This window comes from Barbus barbus (assembly GCF_936440315.1).
Source record: "Barbus barbus genome assembly, chromosome: 3".
Taxonomy (NCBI): Eukaryota; Metazoa; Chordata; class Actinopteri; order Cypriniformes; family Cyprinidae; genus Barbus; species Barbus barbus.
In genome coordinates, this window is record NC_136731.1 from 23534300 (window position 1) to 23552897 (window position 18598).

General features: G+C 37.1%; 2 protein-coding genes across 2 annotated transcripts in view; one reads left to right on the top strand and one right to left on the bottom strand.

Annotated features, from left to right (window-relative positions):
- nfixb (nuclear factor I/Xb) overlaps positions 1-18598 on the top strand; it is a 210890-nt gene that overhangs the window by 25122 nt on the left and 167170 nt on the right. The gene's annotated exons all lie outside the window — the stretch shown is intronic.
- LOC306860166 (sterile alpha motif domain-containing protein 3-like) lies at positions 5561-12470 on the bottom strand. The gene is made up of 7 exons (XM_079401726.1): positions 12418-12470; positions 11420-11452; positions 9889-10012; positions 7433-8403; positions 6875-7033; positions 6664-6756; positions 5561-6354 (listed from the first exon to the last, which is right to left on the bottom strand). Exons 3-7 carry the CDS (start codon positions 9935-9937, stop codon positions 6037-6039), a joined length of 1590 nt encoding a protein of 529 aa, XP_079257852.1. The 5' UTR covers positions 9938-10012; positions 11420-11452; positions 12418-12470; the 3' UTR covers positions 5561-6036.

Consider the following 18598-nt stretch of genomic DNA (forward strand, 5'->3'; position numbering starts at 1 on the left):
TTACTTAAATGCCATTTGTTTTGATATTTTGTTATGTAATTTCACGACATTCATAAATTTTTAAGATTAAAATTTTTTATTACTTTATTTTGAGCCACTGAATGTGGATTAGAAAAAAAACTTATTATAATTAGGTTTTATCTTACAAAGACCTTTCGGCATTATAATTAAATAAAATGATAAAATTTAAATTTTTGTTTTTAAATGCATTAACTTTGAATAAAATTAAAGCATTTAAGCAAAGCAACATTTCTTATTTTCATTTGGTTGAAAACAGAAATAACTGAAACTGAATTAAAAATGAATAACTAAAAACCAAAAAGTAAATAAATAAAATTTACAAAAGCATACAATAAAATGACTAAAACCTCATATAACTTGAAAACTTTGATATATATAAATCAATGACATTAATTTGTTGAAATTGTATGCTTTCATTTCAAGAAGCATTTTCATTATTTGAAATATAAACATGAACTGAAATAAGACAAAATATAAAAAATTCAACTAGTTGTAATAAAAACTTTATATGCATATTAAAAACAAACATTACAAAACACACACACACACACACAAACTAATATTAAAATGTAAACTGAAAATTAAAAAATTTAATAAAAAACTTCTAAATATATATATATAAAAAAACTATAATAGTATCTCATTAAAAAGTAACACTTCTTTTAGCATTTAGATTTGATTTTACTCTTTTAGTGTTTGGTGCATAAAAACCACATTTTATTATTGCATAATTTCATTATATTTACCATTATTTTATTCACATATATTTATATTCTAATAATATTACATATTGTATGTCCCAAAACAAATTTCTCAGAAGGATGTAACAACTGTTTTCAACAGGAGGTCTGCAGCAATACAGCAGGTGGTCCACAAATGATAGTTTAATCTAACACTAGGTCCTGACTCCTGCTCCATCTCTATATCCTTCAAGGGGTCTTTAAAAACGTTGAAGACCCCTAATGAGACGCGTGTGTATCCAGCAGAGGGCACCGCAGCACGCGCACCTGTCCGGCCCTGCTCTTCTTACTGCATGTTTATGTACTATAACAACCACAGTGTCAAACCACTAATTATTACCATGTTTTCACACATAGTAAGTCCTGTTTCAGTTCCAAACACACTGAAATGTGCACTTTAATTGAGAATTAAAATGACTGCTTTTATGTCCTTAAGTTGAATAAAAGAACTGTATTTTACTAGACTGCATTAAACAAATATGCATGTAGTGAAACCATAGAAATAATAGTGAAGAGTGTAATTTAGTGTTTTAAAACACAGTCAATAGTGGAAACCTTATATTTAATCACAATGTTAAATAAACAATACATAAATAATTTAATAAATAATAATGTCATCATTATATTGTGATTTAATAAAATAGTTTAGTTTGTAGTGTTGATTTTGTATAGTAATTTAATATGTAACCATTTTAGACCCACAAATATGAATATTACAAACAGTGAATTAAAGTACTTATGTTTTAAATCAATATTTTCCAAAAATCAGTCAAAATGAATCTCAATGAGAGCAATTGTTTACATGGAGGTTTTCTGTCTCGTTCTTTTATTTTGAATATTTATCCAAATGTTTGTCATCAGATTTTGCAGGAATTTCAACATGATACGTTACACTAAACATGTGCCTTTTGCTTTGTAGTGATTATCAACACATAAGAGATGCATTAGGCTGTATTAAAGCCAACTGAGGAATAACACATCATGATGGACTCCTTATGCTGACCTGTGTAATGTTACTCAAATCTATTACCTAAACATTCTCTTGATTTAATCAGAAACACCTCCTTGAAGACATTTTTTTTTATTTTTGAAAGAACCCTGTTCAGTTCTGTCTCTCCCCCCCCCCCCACATTTCTAAGTGTAAGAAATGTATCCAAATGTGAGAGGAGTTTAGTATTTATTATCAGCCATATATGTTGGACATGCTTTCCTTTTAAAACAAAAAAGAAAACATAAAAGTATTTATTTATTTATTTATGACTGTCAAAAGCAAAATAGCTTAAATGTATAACACGTCTCAAATGCAGTGCAGCAAATTGCATGTGGATAAATGATTCCTTAACTGTTCAGATTTTATCCAAATTGTATAATTTACTGATTTTTTTTCTCTGCCTGATACTATTCACATCTGGTTAGACTGTCAGAGGTCAGATGTGTGAAATATTGTGCTAATAAATAGTCTCTGCGAGGACAGATTTGAATGGAAAGTGCATTGCAAATGGCTTCTCTCCCTCTTCAAACATGTGACTAATTTTTGTGGGTAGCTTTTTAGGCTGTTAGCATCAAATGTAGCGTGCAGCTTTTTAAAAATTTTCTGAATGCACATGCATGCAGGTCAATCAGAAATTGAAGTATACTGTCTGATAAAATAAAGAAAAGTTCTGTGGAAAATCCAGATCATGATTGGAGAACATATCTAATGTTTTGCTCTATAACTACAAGTTGGTTTATGTGGACAGAACTACAAAGAGTTCATCTGTTTTATACAAGTAGATATATAATTCATTACTATTTCTTTTTTAAAATTTAATTTAGTTCTTTAATTTTTATTTTATTGTATTTATATATTGATTTGATTTATTTTATTTTCCTCTGGACATGCTCAACTATTTGGAGTCATTTCTACAGTTATATCATTTGTATGGTGCAGCATTAGAGCTCAGTTGTACTCTTGCAATATGAAAAATAATAATATATCATTATTACTTTTGCCTGGTTTTAGCAGCAGAGGTTTTAACCTGTTTTTGATCGTCTCACCAAGTCCAGTTTAGAATTTACTACTATTTATGTATTGGCAGTGGAGAGTTTGGGATTGAGACATTACCCTGGCTGTTTTCATTTTATTTTAGATATTTATTTTTATTTCATTTGTATTTATTTTATTTTTATTTTAGATTTTTATTTAATTTAATTCATTTTATTTTATGCATCACATCCCATGCATTTTTTTTATTTTCCAGCATGACTTTTTATTTTACACTCTTTAAAATTTGAGTGTTTTTAGTTTAGATATTATTTTCCTCTGGGCAGATATTAAATATTTGAAGTTTAGATATTATTTTCCTCTGGGCAGATATTAAATATTTGAAGTTTAGATATTATTTTCCTCTGGGCAGATATTAAATATTTGGAGTTTTGCCATTTCTACAATCATATCATTCTGATTTTGCGGCATCTGAGGGATATTACGCATTATTGTGTCCGTTCATAATGTTAAGTCAGCATTTTTTGGGATCCGTATAATCAGTTTCTTAATGAAGCAGGTGCTCGAACAGGTGTTGTACTAGCTCTGCACAGCTTTCACACTTAGGGAATATCCATATTCAGCTCAAAAATTCACCTTTTACATGCTTTGGCCGTCTTTACGAGAACGCACATACAAGGCAGCGTATATAAGAAATGCGCATTTTCCAGATCCTTCGGCTTTGCATAAGAAAAGCTATTTCCTTGCTGCGAGGTATCGCCCATCATTGATCAAGACTTTGGCTGGATTTCTTTTGCCGTGCACTTTTATTAAATTGGTTTGCTGTTGGGTGAAGGCAGCTGGAGACGAATCAAGTGGCAGATGAGCTGGCAGGCCGTGCCACAAGTGTGAGGTGAGCGCTCTAAAGATAGACAGATGGACGGACAGATAGATAAATGATTTCCAGTGGAAAGACAGCGATGGTAAGCTAGCGAGGATAAGAAGCGGCCTGGCATTATCCCGTGCCCTTTAGTATTTAAAGGATGCTGGCATAACATTTAGGTATTTGGGGCGACAGAGCCATGCAGAAAACATGCTCACACAAACCCCCCAGCAATCATTTGCTTTATGAGGCGCCTGCTGATGCCATGGTAACCCTCCTGTCCTGGGCACGGCGCAGGCGCTGGTGTGCCAAACAAATGCCATGGTAACTTTTTTTTTTTTTTTAACCCACGTTGCCCAGAGAGAGCAGAGAGAAACGCAAAGTCTAGTGTTTACAGTTTCTATGTACAAATTGCCCAGAAACAGTGTGAATTATACGCTGACTTTACTGCTTTTTTTAAGAACAAGTCCTATTTAGGTAAATTTAGGGGTGCGATCTGTTGAGGTTTGTCTCACGTAACTCAAATTTTCTTTTGGAGCCAAAGAACCAAACATTTATTTTCTTAATGTACGTTTCTGGTCTCATCATGAAAGATTCATCATTGCACATTAGTCCAGTTGTATTGTTTGTCTTTGTATTCTTTTATTAAATACTCACTCTACCGTGAAACCTTTGCAAGAAACAACACCCAAGTCTTATTTTACAAGCCTTCCAAACACTTTTTCAAATACAATCAATCTCTGATGGATAAAATGAAGGTAATATTTAAATATTTTACATAGATGCATAAGATTTAGCATTTTTTTTTTTTTTTTTATCTGTTTACACAGAAATGAGTCAAAATCTGCTAAGGGGTAATAATGGAACAACATCTAAAAAGTGATTTCTCACTATTATTTACAACAGGATCTGGGATCAGGATCAAATATTTTTGTTACAAATTTGCAAAAAGCAGGTGAAAATAGTGGCTTAACATAAAAAAATACATGTCATACATGAGTGTAAGTTTGTTCTTCACTCGCTGAAGTTGACAGGTGATATTTATCAAATGTAGATCAATATCTTCTCTCTTGTTTAAAATATGAATGGAATAATCAAAGTTTGATAAAATGTTGTTTAATTTTCAGTTAAAAGATGAGTAATTTTTACATGATTTGTTACATTTACTTACCCCCTAATGGATTTTGACAAATCAAATTGTTGTGATAAAATTTTACATTGATGTTTAAAACAAACAAATATTGTATTCGCAATATGTAAACCTAATTTTATAGTGATAATGACCATCCAAACCCAATCCTTAAGCGATTATGGTTACCGCTTATAACACAAATGATCTACAATAACACTTATGTTACATTACCAATTATTTATATATTTTTTATTTGTGCAGAATTTGATATTGCTACTGTTATAGTTTGTATTTTTGGCAGGGTGTTGTTTTTTTTGCTCTCTCTCTCTCTCTTCCCTCTACTCCATGCAAAGCTTAATGAAGATCAGCTGGTCCTAATTGTCATCAACTACTGGCTAGCTTTGATTGGCTGCTGGAGGGAGAGCTTGTGGATAAAGCTGGAGACTCACTGTGAAGATGGGGGGGGGGCTTTTCTTGCCTTCGTCGCCTCCCGAGACTGCTTTCTCCTGTTCCAGACAGTATCATGTACACTGTAAAATGTAATAAGTTGACTTTACTTAGAAAAAGTGAGGAAACCGATTGCCTTAAAATTTCCAAGTAAAGTAGAGTATTAATGTTTAGTTGGCATAACTTAACACAATTTGTAGAGACAACTTGTTAATCAAGTATACTTAAGTACTGTTGACTTAAAATCATTATTTCAGTTAACTTTCTATTAGTGTTCACATTACTAGGAAAATATTAGGAAACCGATTGCCTTAAAAATCCCAAGTAAGCTAAACTAAAAACAATAAGTTAAGACAAAAAGCAACAACTGAACTTGAGTTTAACAGTTTATTATATATTAAATCTCTTCAGGTACTACAGCGTACCAAACAAAGTCAGATGACCCAACTCTGTCAACAGTTTTTTGAATGTAGCATTAACAATTTTTGATAAACAAAAAACACATTGTTACTCATGTTAATCTCCTAAAGCAACTAAAAAAAGTGCAGTTTAAGTGCAGCTAAAAAAAAGGATCCTGACTGCTTGACAATCTTTGACCTGAAACTGAACAGGTGACCTTTTAAAATAATCAACACTAGCTTAAGTCTTAACAGTGCTTACAATAAAAAAAAACCTTTAGCAATACCATTGCTCTAAAACTTAAGAACATTTTTTAAACATTCTTTAATGTTTAAAAACATTTTCAACAAAGTTTGACAGGTAACAGTTGAAAAGTTTAATTAAACTTCTGTGCAACCAAAATATTAAAGGGATTGAACTATCCCTTTAAACAATCTCAAACAGACTCAACTTACATCAGCAGCAGGTTGTTAAGTGACTGTAGTTTTGGTTTCAGAGATTTGTGTCCAAGAGAGAGAAAAACTCTCTGAATAAAATCAAAGGTGTTCTTGAGCTGTGGAGGGTACTCCAAATTCAGTGCATATATCAGCCCAAAAAGTAGACACATGGCATCTGGAAGATTTTCAAGATCATCCATCACGATGATTCCTTCCAAGATGATTGCAGTGTTTGAAGCCTCCAAATGCAGTGCTTGTGGGGAATCCTGGTTATCTTCTGGTATCACAGTCAGTATCCCAATGGAAATCTGGGGTGTGTCACATTCACAGTCCTAATTAAAAAAAAAAGGAACAGCAATATTACAATTCTTGTTACATTATAAATGGGAAATCTCACAAAAGTATATATGTCACCTAAAGAATCAGGACCATCTCTTGGGCCATGTTCTACGTACAACTAATAAAAACTGTTGTTAAAGTACATTGTAAAAATTTGACAAAATGAACAGTACAAGGGCTTGATTAAGAAATGTGAAACAAAAGCAGAATTTACTTATCTGGTCCAAATTAAGGAGTTGCCTTAAACATAATCGAATGCCGATATGTGATGTTTGTGTGGGGGTTATAATAAAGGTACTTACCAGTGCTGTTGTAAAAAAGTTAGAGGCTTCTTCTCCAAGAATGAGTGGAAGGCCACGAAGAACTGCTGTGCGCTTTGTAGTGATGTCAGTGCTCTGGAAAAAAAAAAGATACAATTACATTTTATAGTGTATGTATAACATAAAATTAATTATGAAATTAGTTAATAAGACAGTAACAATTTAGTTTAAGAAAGAAAAGTGATAAGCTTACCACAGGTTTGATTTGCTGAAGAAATTCAGAGAGTCTTTTTCCAACAGCCCCTTTCTTGCTCTCAAAAATGTCTAGAAATCGTGAAGCATGTTTATCGAGTGCAGAGAAAAATTCTTGCTTGAGGTTTTTGCTTGTAATTCGATTAAACTCTGAATTGATCTGTAAAAGGAAACAAAAGTATATTAGGCTTTTTGTTACTCTTTTAAAAGGATACTTGAAAATTGTTTAATTTACTCACGCTCATGCTGTCCTAGATTCACATGACTACCTTCAGATAAATCCAAATAACTAAATTTATAATATAAAAATAACCCATCCCTGAGTTCATATAGAGTTGTATGGATTGAAGTAACAATATCTGTTTGTGCTTTTGAGCTTTCACATTGTAGCACCTCTTCGCTTGCAATAAATGGACTGAGATGGACTAGTTTTCTAAACACTTTTTTTTTTAAATGTTGGTGGGAAAAAAGCAATTCACATCTGGCATGGCATGAGGGTAAGTAAATTAAGTGTTCTTTATATTTTGTGTTATCATGGTGTAATTTAATTATAACTTACCTGTCTTTCTGTGAAAAGTGATGGCCATCTTTGGAGAGTCTCTTTTACTGGAGGCTCCTTTTCTACAATCTCTTTTTTTCTCAAGGAGAAAGTGGAATCCATGTGCCGTGATATCAAGGTGGAACTTGGATGACTTTTCTTCATTTCCTCCACAAGTTGTAAGCGTTTAGATTCCATGCTGCAGTCATCCTCATTAGCAGGACAATTGGGAAGAAAATTGATTTCAAATCGTTTAGGTCTTTTAACACTTCTCTCAGGATCTTGGCTTCCCCTTTTCCCTGCATTTATAAGAACATCTGTGCATCCAGCTCGGCGTAGCTTCGTTCTGTAGTTCCCCATTTTAAATTTGAGGCTGTTCTTCCAACCGTTCCATCCGGTCGAGGAACCTGGCTCAATAAGGCATGGATGTTTTTTGACTAGTGCAGATGCAACATCATTGAATTCGTCATCAGAGGGATATGCTTTGAAGTTGTACGTTGACTCAGCAAGTTTTTCAAGGATTTCATGCTTCATGTCCCTAGGAGCGTGCATATATGTCTGGTCTTTCATGAAGAGAAGATTTCCTTGGCGCAATCTGTACTCAATGTCTACAGGAAAATTTGGGATTTCAAAGGTCTCTGGCCACTGAGCTTGGCGTACATTAGACAAACCTTCTTCTGAGGTCAAAGACACAATATCTGTGTCAGCTGTACTTGGTGTAGGAGATGCTGCAGGAGATGCTGCAAGAGCAATCACCTTTAAGGTGGGCCTTTCAGGTAAATCTGCAATGTCTGTGAGGTTAACCAGTGCATTGTTAAAATCAGCATCTTCATACTGAAGATAAAACTTGTATGGAAAACCTAACTTTTCCGCAAGCTGTTCCATCAATGAAGTCAAAGTTTGTGGTTTCCTATGCAGCGTGATTTTCCTTATATCATTTTCATTCACTACCACTCTAAGTATAGTTTTTGTCTCCATTGTGTCCTGTGAACCTAAAAATGAGAAAAATCAATGAAATCAAATGAAATTCAAGGAAAAATATATATATACTTTTTTTTTACTAATTTCACCCTTTTTCAAACCTGTATGACTTTATTCTGCTGAACAAAAGATATTTTTAAGATCACTGGTAATCAAACAACTTTGGGTTCCTGATGGAACTCAATAGGAACTGAAACTGCGTTTACCAACATTCTTAAAAATATCTTATTTTGTGTTCAGAAGAATAAAGTCATACAGGGTAAAAAAAAAAAAAAAAAAGAAACGCATGAATAAATGACTATTTTCATTTTCAGAATGACTATCCTTTTAAAAGCTTAATTTAACACAAGATGAAATGTTTTGCTGTAACAAAAGTCCTACCCAGAATTTTGTAGGATGCCAGTGGAAAAATGTCATTCAAATCAGAGAGCTTTGTGACAGTCATGTCTGGTACATGACTGCACAATTCGTAAGAACGCAGATGCTCAATGTACCACGATGTCTGTTTTTTGCATACAAACAAAATATCGGTGTTGATGATGACAATTTTTACAATTTGCCTAAAATCAGGCAGACATGAACTTGCACCAGCAGACAGAACCATATCAGGACTTTACTTGATGCCATCAATGCACACTGAAGATGTGAGAAGTACAGTGCTTTGGGTAGGAAAATTCTGCTGAAGTATGTTCTGAACACTCTCAGGAAAAGATGAAATCAGCGTAGACCTCACTTTGTCCATCTGGACAGAAGGTTTAAAAAAGGATGACGAGTCCACATGGTACGCCACCATTCTTTGGTGTCGGACAGCCAGAGTTTGTGGGACGTTTTTGAAATTTTTTGTCTCACGAATGATTTGTTTGAAGAACTTATGCTTGCCTTCAAAACGCATGGTCCAAGCATCTCTAAGTGGCCCATATGTCCTAATGAGTTGCGAATAATGTTCAGTGTAGTGGGGTTTAGGACGAAGCACAAAATCAGGGAATACTTTCAAAAGCAAACCTCTGTGCTCTGAAATTTTAGCCGCAAGAAAATCAATAGTGTCATCAGTGAATCTGAAGGATGTCGCCAGTTCTAGAATGTCTTTCAAAAGCATTAAAATCTCCCATATTGCATCATTTTCTGGGATGTCAAAGCCAATCATTAGTGGGAGAAGTCTTAAAAGTGCCCAGTTTTCATGGCCATTTCCACCTATCGTGCCTCTAGAGGCAAACGTAGTTGGAATGACCTGAGGTTGATCGATCTTGTCCATGAATTGGTATGGAAACTGTTTGATCATCCTGTTCACATACTCAAGGGTGATGTACTTTTTGTTAATTAAAGCATTGAGGCAGAGTGCCATTTCAACAGGTATGACACCCTCCAAGAGATCATGTAGGATGTCAGGTGGAAAACCAGTGACAGAGTGAAAATGGGCAAGCTCATTTAAAACACATCTGCCTTTTACACCATACTGTTTTGTCAAATTTGGGTCTTTTAAAACTTCTTCAACTTGCCTGTCATGATTCTGCTTTGTCCTGGGTTCAAATCCTCCTGACAGTACATCTTTCTGTTGAATTTCACTCCTTTTCACCATGCAAAAGCGGCAAGGGTGTTCCACAACGAAGCTCTCTTGAAATCCTGCCAAGGAATGAGCACCAAGATTATCAGCAGCAACATTGAGAACAGTTCCCTTTACACATTCTCCTAACTGCTCCACATAGACACCATGTTTCTCAAGAGTTTTGAGGTCTTGCACAAGAGGGTGAAGGACTCTCTCATATCCATATTGTTTTACAGCACTAGCTTTGCATAAGAGTGCTAGCTGAATTGCCTGAAGTGAAGACCTGTATTTAGATGGAAGATTAGCAAGAACCCAATACACACTAAACATCTTGTGTTTCTTTTTTGAGGTGCCAAGCGGATTGGCAATCTCAAATTCATCAGTGTATAGGGTAAGTAAAATCCGGAATTTCTCTGTCACCAAAAAATCATTTTCATGATAGTTAGTGCTGTCTATGTAAGAGCTGATCCCATCTGCATTGTCAACAGGTGAAAGAACTTTCTCAAGAACATCAGTTCGGTTCAAAAGCACCTGTAACATATTCAGAACTGGCACATAAGCAAATGATTGTGAGTCTTTCCCAAGTTTATATTCTATCGGCATTACAACTGGAAATTCGTTCTGAAAATATGATGCTCTCTTACTCACTGTTGAGAGTGACTCACCAGAATCGGTCATTTTCAAGATCAGATTATTCCCTGTGACAGCTTTCACAATCTCTTTTAAAACAGAATCACTGTAACTGACCCCATGTTTATCTAGAATCTGTTGTATGGCATTACACAAAAGGGGCTTTGAGAGAAGAAAGATCTGATTAATTTGTTGAACTACTTCTTGTACTGCTGCATCAGATATATGCAAAATGGTTTGCATCTTAAGAAAGAGCAAGCCTATATTACGTTCTAGCTGATTCTGTAAAACATCCAGGTTTTGAGTCTGGTCCTCTTCTTCATGTTCATCTTGGTCAAATTCAATAGAATCCACCGACTCATGGTGAGACACTGTATTTTGTCTAACATCTTGAGGCAAATCTGCAGCTACGTTTTGAGTTTCAACTGCAATGGTTGGTTTTAAATCCCTCTGACTACTTAATTGGTGTGCTTTACATTTGTGAGCATTAAATGTGGAATAAACTTGGCTCTCAAAATTGCACTCATTGTACGGACACTGAACCTTTTCATTATTTTTTAGATGATGACGCAAGTGGGTGAAGAACTCAGATTCTGAACAAGGTTCCTTAAATTCACAAAGTGAACAGTGAAATATTAAAGGAGATTCTTTTGATCCAATTGTTTGTGGTGCATCCACATGTTGGGAATGATTTCGTGTCAAATGTACCTTCAATGCATTAAAAGACTTGAATGAACACAAACAGTCTGTGTGAAGGCATGGAATTGGACAAGTTCGAGAGTAGCTTCCATGATTTATGCGATAATGCTTCAATAGGAGAGATCTCTTTTCACAGGAAAAAAAACAATACTTACACTTCCATTGCATGTCTCATCATCTAGTAAGATCTGCAAGTAAAAGAATATGTATTATTATCATCATACATCTAAAATAACATTCAAATATAAATCAGTGAATCAGAGTAATCAGTAATGTTTTTGTCAGGCACTGCACACATTTGCCCTCATTCTTGAAAGTTTCATGAAAATATACGAATAAATTTACGGAAAACTGTGCGTAAACCAGACATTCATGAAAACGCTCGTCAGGATTTCACAAATGATTTATAAACCACAGATTTGACCATCAAACATGTGTCTGTTATCAAATCACAATCATTAAATAGCATATGTGTGCCATTCACTCAGCATTATCTCCCTTTCAATAAATTGTCTATATGCAAACTGTGACAGCACTTTGGTGGTGCAGCGTTTTTCAGCTGAGATGCTGATATGGATTATCCAGTTTAATATATTACACCAGCATCTGGTTTTGCATATAGTTTGTTCTATCAACAATTACTGAATATACAAATGCAGTCACACAGGCAATATTAACCTCTCCTTTTTTGTTCAGTAGTTGTGAATGTAGGATGTGAGAGTTAAAATATTTTTGCACACAATTTTAACTAAATGCAGTTTGCTTAAAAGAATACAGAAACATTGTATGTTTCAAGAACAATTTACATGTGCTTGGAAGCAGGTGTAAAACCTACTAACATTTAGAAATCACTTTCATGAACCAAAAAATTTACATCAGAACGGAATGAACAACTCACACATTAACTGAATTTTCAAGAATGAGGCCATTCAAAACAAAAACTTGATTAAAAAAATGCAGCCAAAGATGCAGTGATTAGCAAATGTTAGACTGCTCATTTCGATGAACACAATCCAGCACAATCCAACAATTTGATAAAAAAATATAACATCCAATCTTGCAATGTATCTCTACTTTACTTACTCTGATTATTACATGGTCGATTACTGTATATTAAGCAACTGAAAAAGATGACAAACACGAGATGACTCACCTCTCCATGTGGTTCTCCCATCGTCAGATGCACTGTCGCAAATCGACGCTACCTATTGGTGGAACTGTGTATAACCACTTATTTCAAAATACTCATTATTGTAAGTAAAGTTTAATTACACCTATTTAGTTTAATCACTTTCAGTGCACAAAAGTTGTCATTACTTTGTTAAACTTAGTAAAGTCAACAAACTTATTCAAAATAAGTTATAATCACTTACTTTTATTAGTAAGATCATCAGTTACATTTTACAGTGTACTAATAGTTGATCTGTTGACTTTCTGGTTGTTAGTGTACAACTTATTTACCTTTGAAGAGATGTTGTTGCTCTGTGTGCCTCAGGTAAATTAAATTTAAGATTTAAGCTCAAGCTTTTATTGTCATTTTTGGAGCAGTAGGGAGGTGGATGCTGTTTTGTTTTCTCCTGTTTTTGGTTAGAAAGGGAGTAAGGTAAGACTTTTGTTGTTTGTTTTTCACTTTGTTTTGTGAGTTTAGAAAGTACTCTCCCTGAGTTAGAGCTTTTATGTTTGTTATTTTGACTTTTTGTTTACCAAAAATCTGTGTAATTTTTGTGGAGTGCTGGAACAGGAGAGAGGAGTTCCTGGTTGGCTGTTAAGAGTTTTGTTTTATTTCTTTGTATTTGTGTTTACAAATTTCCTTGTTACCCCCTTCCTGACCCTAGATGAGGAAGGCATGTAACAATTGGGGGCTCGTCCATCTGTTAAAATTATGCGAATGCGAACGCCCATTTTGTATTTCATTATTCCACTGCTTCACTGAACTCCGCTGTCTCGATATTGGTTGTATAGATAAGTTTTTGTTTGGCTGCTTTAAACTTTGGTGGGCGAGGAAGTTCTATATTATTGAAATTATGGATTTCGATTTGATAAAGTTCACTCTGTCTCCTTCTTTGGAGTTCAATTGTTGTCGAAAAAAAGATCTGCTTTTAATAGCTGACTTTTATAACATGACAGTTTCTAGAGGGGCACGTAAACAAGCAATAAAAGAGGCATTGTGTAGCAAGTTAGTTGAGGCAGGTATCTTCCCAGAACAAATACTAGAGCAGGAGGATGAAGCTGACATTGGCACAGAAGCTGACTCAGGCTCCGTAACTAGCAGTAAAGATGTATCTTCAGTAGATCCTCGGGTAGCTCTGAAGTTAAAAGAGCTTGATCTCGCATTAAAAACACAGGAACATGAGACACAGCTGCTTCGACTAAGAGCTCTTGAAATCCAAGCAGATCGTGACATTAAGTTGCGCAAGCTTGAGTTAGAAGTGCAAACTCTACGTAGTCGCCCGATTCCTACACCTCGTTCTAGACCGCCTTCCTCTAGTGATAGCATAGCATCTAAATCTGAATTAGATGTTGGCAAATATGTCAAATTAGTACCACCCTTTCGCGAATCAGAGGTAGACTCTTATTTCATTGCTTTCGAGCGTGTTGCCACAAAGTTGAATTGGCCAAAAGACATGTGGGCTTTACTGCTGCAGTGTAACCTCGTTGGTAAAGCACAAGAAGTATGTGCTGGTTTGCCAGTTGTGGAATCGTTGGACTATGACACTGTGAAAGCAGCCGTGCTGAGAGCATACGAGTTGGTGCCGGAGGCATATCGACAAAAGTTCAGGGCGTGTTTAAAGCAAGCCAAACAAACTTGTATTGAATTCGCAAGAGAGAAAAAATATATTTTTTAAAAGTGGTGTCTTGCTAGTAAGGTTACCACTTATGAAGAATTGCAAGAATTGGTCTTGCTTGAAGATTTTAAAACTTGTGTACCGGAAAATGTTGTTTATTTAAATGAACAAAAAGTGTCAACTTTCTGATGCGGCGGTGCTTGCTGATGAATTTGCACTTACCCACCGTACTGTCTTTTCCTCTGGGCGTCAATCTAAATGTTCCCTCGCTACAGAGACTATAGCTCAAGGTGCCCTCAGAGGGAATGTCGGTAAGACTAGTGGTGGAGAGAAGGCTGTCTCAAAGAGCACAGAAAGGAGGGTTTGCTTTTACTGTCTCGACCCTGGCCATTTGATCTCTGATTGTAAGGCTTGGAAGCAGAAGGCCAAATATACCAAACCTAAAAGCGTTGCGTCTGTACAATCAGTTCCTGATTTGTTTGCTGCAGACATGTTGTCGCATGGTCCCTTTCTTCTGACAGGTTGTGTATCGCTAGCTGGTGACGCTGCAGTTAAGTGCGTGCAGGTTCTGAGCGATACAGGGTCAGCTCAATCCTTCGTGCTGGAGGATGTGTTGCCCTTCTCTGATGCATCATATACAGGCGTAAATGTCCTTGTGCGTGGTATTGAGATGGGCTGTGTTAGTGTTCCGTTACACACTGTCAATTTGAAGTCTGACCTTGTTACGGGCCTGGTCCAACTGGGTGTGTGTAAAAAGTTACCTGTAGACAATGTCAGCCTAATACTGGGAAATGACCTTGCCGGTGGTAATGTTTTTCCCAGTCCAATAGTCGTAACCAAGCCAGTAGTCTGTGATTCCACTGATATCTCTACGAGGTATCCACTTGCTTTTCCAGCTTGTGCTGTTACGCGGTCCCAGGCAAGAAGCTTTCAAGATGTTGTGGATCTCGCTGATTCTTTCCTGAGTCTGCAACCTAATCCGGTAGAGTACAAGTTGGCTGTTGAGAATGAAATGGACCCTGATCGTGACTCCCAGTTTCCAGCTGAACTTCCTTCCATATTGGGTAAGGAACATTTGGCTGCTGCCCAGAAGTCGGACCCTAAACTTGTAAACTGCGTTGGTGCTGCAGTTGACAGTCGCGGTCTTTTGTTGGCAAAGGTAGCATACTTTTGGGACAATGGGATTCTAATGCGCAAGTGGCAGCCAAAATCTTCAGAGGGAGATGACTGGCAAACAGTATATCAGATTGTTTTGCCTTCCGGTTATCGTTCCCATGTTTTGAAATTGGCACACGAAAACATTCTTGCTGGACATCTAGGTGTCACAAAGACATTTCAGCGGATAGTTAAATATTTCTACTGGCCTGGAGTTAAATCTGCGGTCTCTAGTTTCTGCCGGTCATGTGACATCTGCCAGCGTGTGGGAAAACCAAATCAAACCATTCCTAAAGCTCCTCTTCAGCCGATTCCTGTCATTGGAGATCCTTTTGAGAGGCTGGTGATGGATTGTGTAGGGCCTCTTCCTAAGTCGAAACATGGGCACCAGTATATTTTGACAATAATGTGTACTGCAACTCGTTAACCTGAAGCTGTACCATTGCGTACATTGAAAGCACAAGTAGTGCTGAAGGAAGTCATAAAGTTTTGCACAACATTTGGTTTACCCAGAATTATTCAAACCGACCAGGGGTCAAACTTCACCTCAAAGGTTTTTGGACAGATGTTTAAGGAGTTGGGAATAACACATCAGATGTCTAGTGCATACCACCCTGAGTCACAGGGAGCAGTTGAACGCTTTCATCAAACCTTAAAAACTTTGCTCTGCACCTTTTGTATCGAGACTGGAAAGGACTGGGTGGATGGCTTGCCGTTGCTCATGTTTGCTGTGAGAGAGTCTGTTCAGGAGTCACTAGGGTTTAGCCCTGCTGAGCTTGTGTTTGCTCACACTGTTCGTGGCCCCTTGAAGTTGTTAAAGGAGCAGTTAATGGGTAAGGAAGGTGCACCCATTTCTGTTCTAGAATATGTCAGTTCTTTCTGTGAACGGCTGCACAAAGCCTGCGAATTGGCAAAAACTCATCTTTGCATGGCACAGTCTTTGACAAAAGAGCAGTACATCGCTGGGTGAGTCTGTTCTTGTGTTACTTCCCATTCCTGGCTCCGTTCTACAGGCTAAGTTTTCGGGGCCTTATACTATTGAACAGAAACTGATTGAGACAGATTATGTTGTGGGTACCCCCGATCACGGACGCAAAAGGAGGGTATGTCATGTAAACATGTTAAAGCCCTATGTTGCACGTGAAGTAACTAAACCCACTCTTCTCTCGGCACCTGAATGTAAACCTTGTGTCCCAGTGGTCTCTGTCTGTGTTCCTGTTGATGAGAATTTGATGCTGGCTGAACCTCAGACTCCTGGTGTGCGTCTAAACAATTCCGCTATGTTGGGTAATATAGATTCTCATTTGTCCTACATGTCTAAGAAGCAGCGTGAGGATATTGTAAAGTTGTTACAAAAATATCCCACACTGTTCTCTGATGTTCCAGGAAGAACAACAATGATGTCTCATGATATTGATGTAAATAACTCTGTTCCTATCAAACAGCACCCATACAGAGTAAATCCTTCAAAACGGGAGATCATGCAAACTGAGGTAGACTACATGCTTCAAAATGGACTGGCTGTACCCAGCCAAAGTCCCTGGAGTTCTCCATGCTTGCTGGTCCCAAAGCCCAATTCTACCTTTCGTTTCTGTACCGACTACCGAAAGGTAAACAACGTAACAAAGCCGGATTCCTTTCCCTTACCCCGAATGGAAGATTGCGTGGACAAGGTTGGTGCATCGAAGTTTGTCACCAAGTTAGATCTATTAAAGGGCTATTGGCAGGTCCCTTTGACTGCACGTGCGTGTGAAATCTCTGCATTTGTCACCCCTGACAACTTCCTCCAGTACACTTGTATGGCTTTTGGGATGCGAAATGCCCCAGCAACATTCCAAAGGCTCATGCAGAAAGTTTTGTCAGGATTCAGCAACTGTGAAGCTTACTTGGATGACATTGTGGTCTATTCAGCTGATTGGGAGGACCACATCCGTAGCTTAGAGAGTGTGTTTAGCAGACTGAATGATGCTAAGTTAACTCTTAATCTAGCAAAGTGTGAGTTTGCTAAGGCTGTAGTAACTTACCTTGGGAAAAAGGTGGGTCAAGGTTGTGTAAGGCCCGTGACAGCTAAAGTGGCGGCTGTTGTTGACTTTCCTACTCCTATTACCAAGCGTCAGTTATGCCGGTTTTTAGGAATGGCAGGGTACTACCGTGGATTTTGTAAAAACTTTGCAATGGTAGTGTCTCCCCTTACTGACCTGCTTAGTTCTCTGAAGAAATTTGTCTGGAGTCCTCAATGTGAGAGTGCTTTTCTTGCTGCCAAAGACCTTCTCTGCAATGCTCCAGTTCTCTCAGCCCCTAACTTTTCTTCTCCATTTAAGTTACAAGTGGATGCAAGTGCTGTGGGAGCGGGTGCAGTCCTGTTACAGGAGGACAGTGCCGGAATTGAACATCCAGTCTGTTACTTCTCTAAGAAGTTCTCCAAGTGTCAACGAAACTACAGTACCATCGAGAAGGAGGCTCTCGCCCTCGTGTTGGCACTCAAACATTTTGAAGTTTATGTGGGTGGTAGTTGTATGCCTCTGGTTGTCTATACTGACCACAACCCTCTAATTTTCTCTCTCGCTTGTGCAATCTCAATCAGCGTTTGATGCGCTGGTCACTTTGTCTGCAAGAATATAACCTGGACATTCAACACAAGAAGGGTTCGGAGAACGTGGTGGCGGATGCACTCTCTAGAGCCTGTGATTCTGATGGTGACTGAGGTGTTACTGTACATTTCTGTACACGGTAAAGATAGTATTTACAATCCCTGGGTTGTAAATTTGGTGATGGGGATGTTACGTCCCAAGACGTAATTATTTATATATTTTTTTTATTTGTGCAGAATTTGATATTGCTACTGTTATAGTTTGTATTTTTGGCAGGGTGTTGTTTTTTTTGCTCTCGCTCTCTCTCTTCCCTCTACTCCATGCAAAGCTTAATGAAGATCAGCTGGTCCTAATTGTCATCAACTACTGGCTAGCTTTGATTGGCTGCTGGAGGGAGAGCTTGTGGATAAAGCTGGAGACTCACTGTGAAGATGGGGGGGGGCTTTTCTTGCCTTTGTCGCCTCCCGAGACTGCTTTCTCCTGTTCCTGACAGTATCGTGTACTAATAGTTGATCTGTTGACTTTCTGGTTGTTAGTGTACAACTTATTTACCTTTTGAAGAGATGTTGTTGCTCTGTGTGCCTCAGGTAAATTAAATTTAAGCTCAAGCTTTTATTGTCATTTTTGGAGCAATAGGGAGGTGGATGCCGTTTTGTTTCAAATTCATGTTTTCTCCTGTTTTTGGTTAGAAAGGGAGTAAGGTAAGACTTTTGTTTTTCACTTTGTTTTGTGAGTTTAGAAAGTACTCTCCCTAAGTTAGAGCTTTTATGTTTGTTATTTTGGCCTGGTCCCCTCCCGAAGC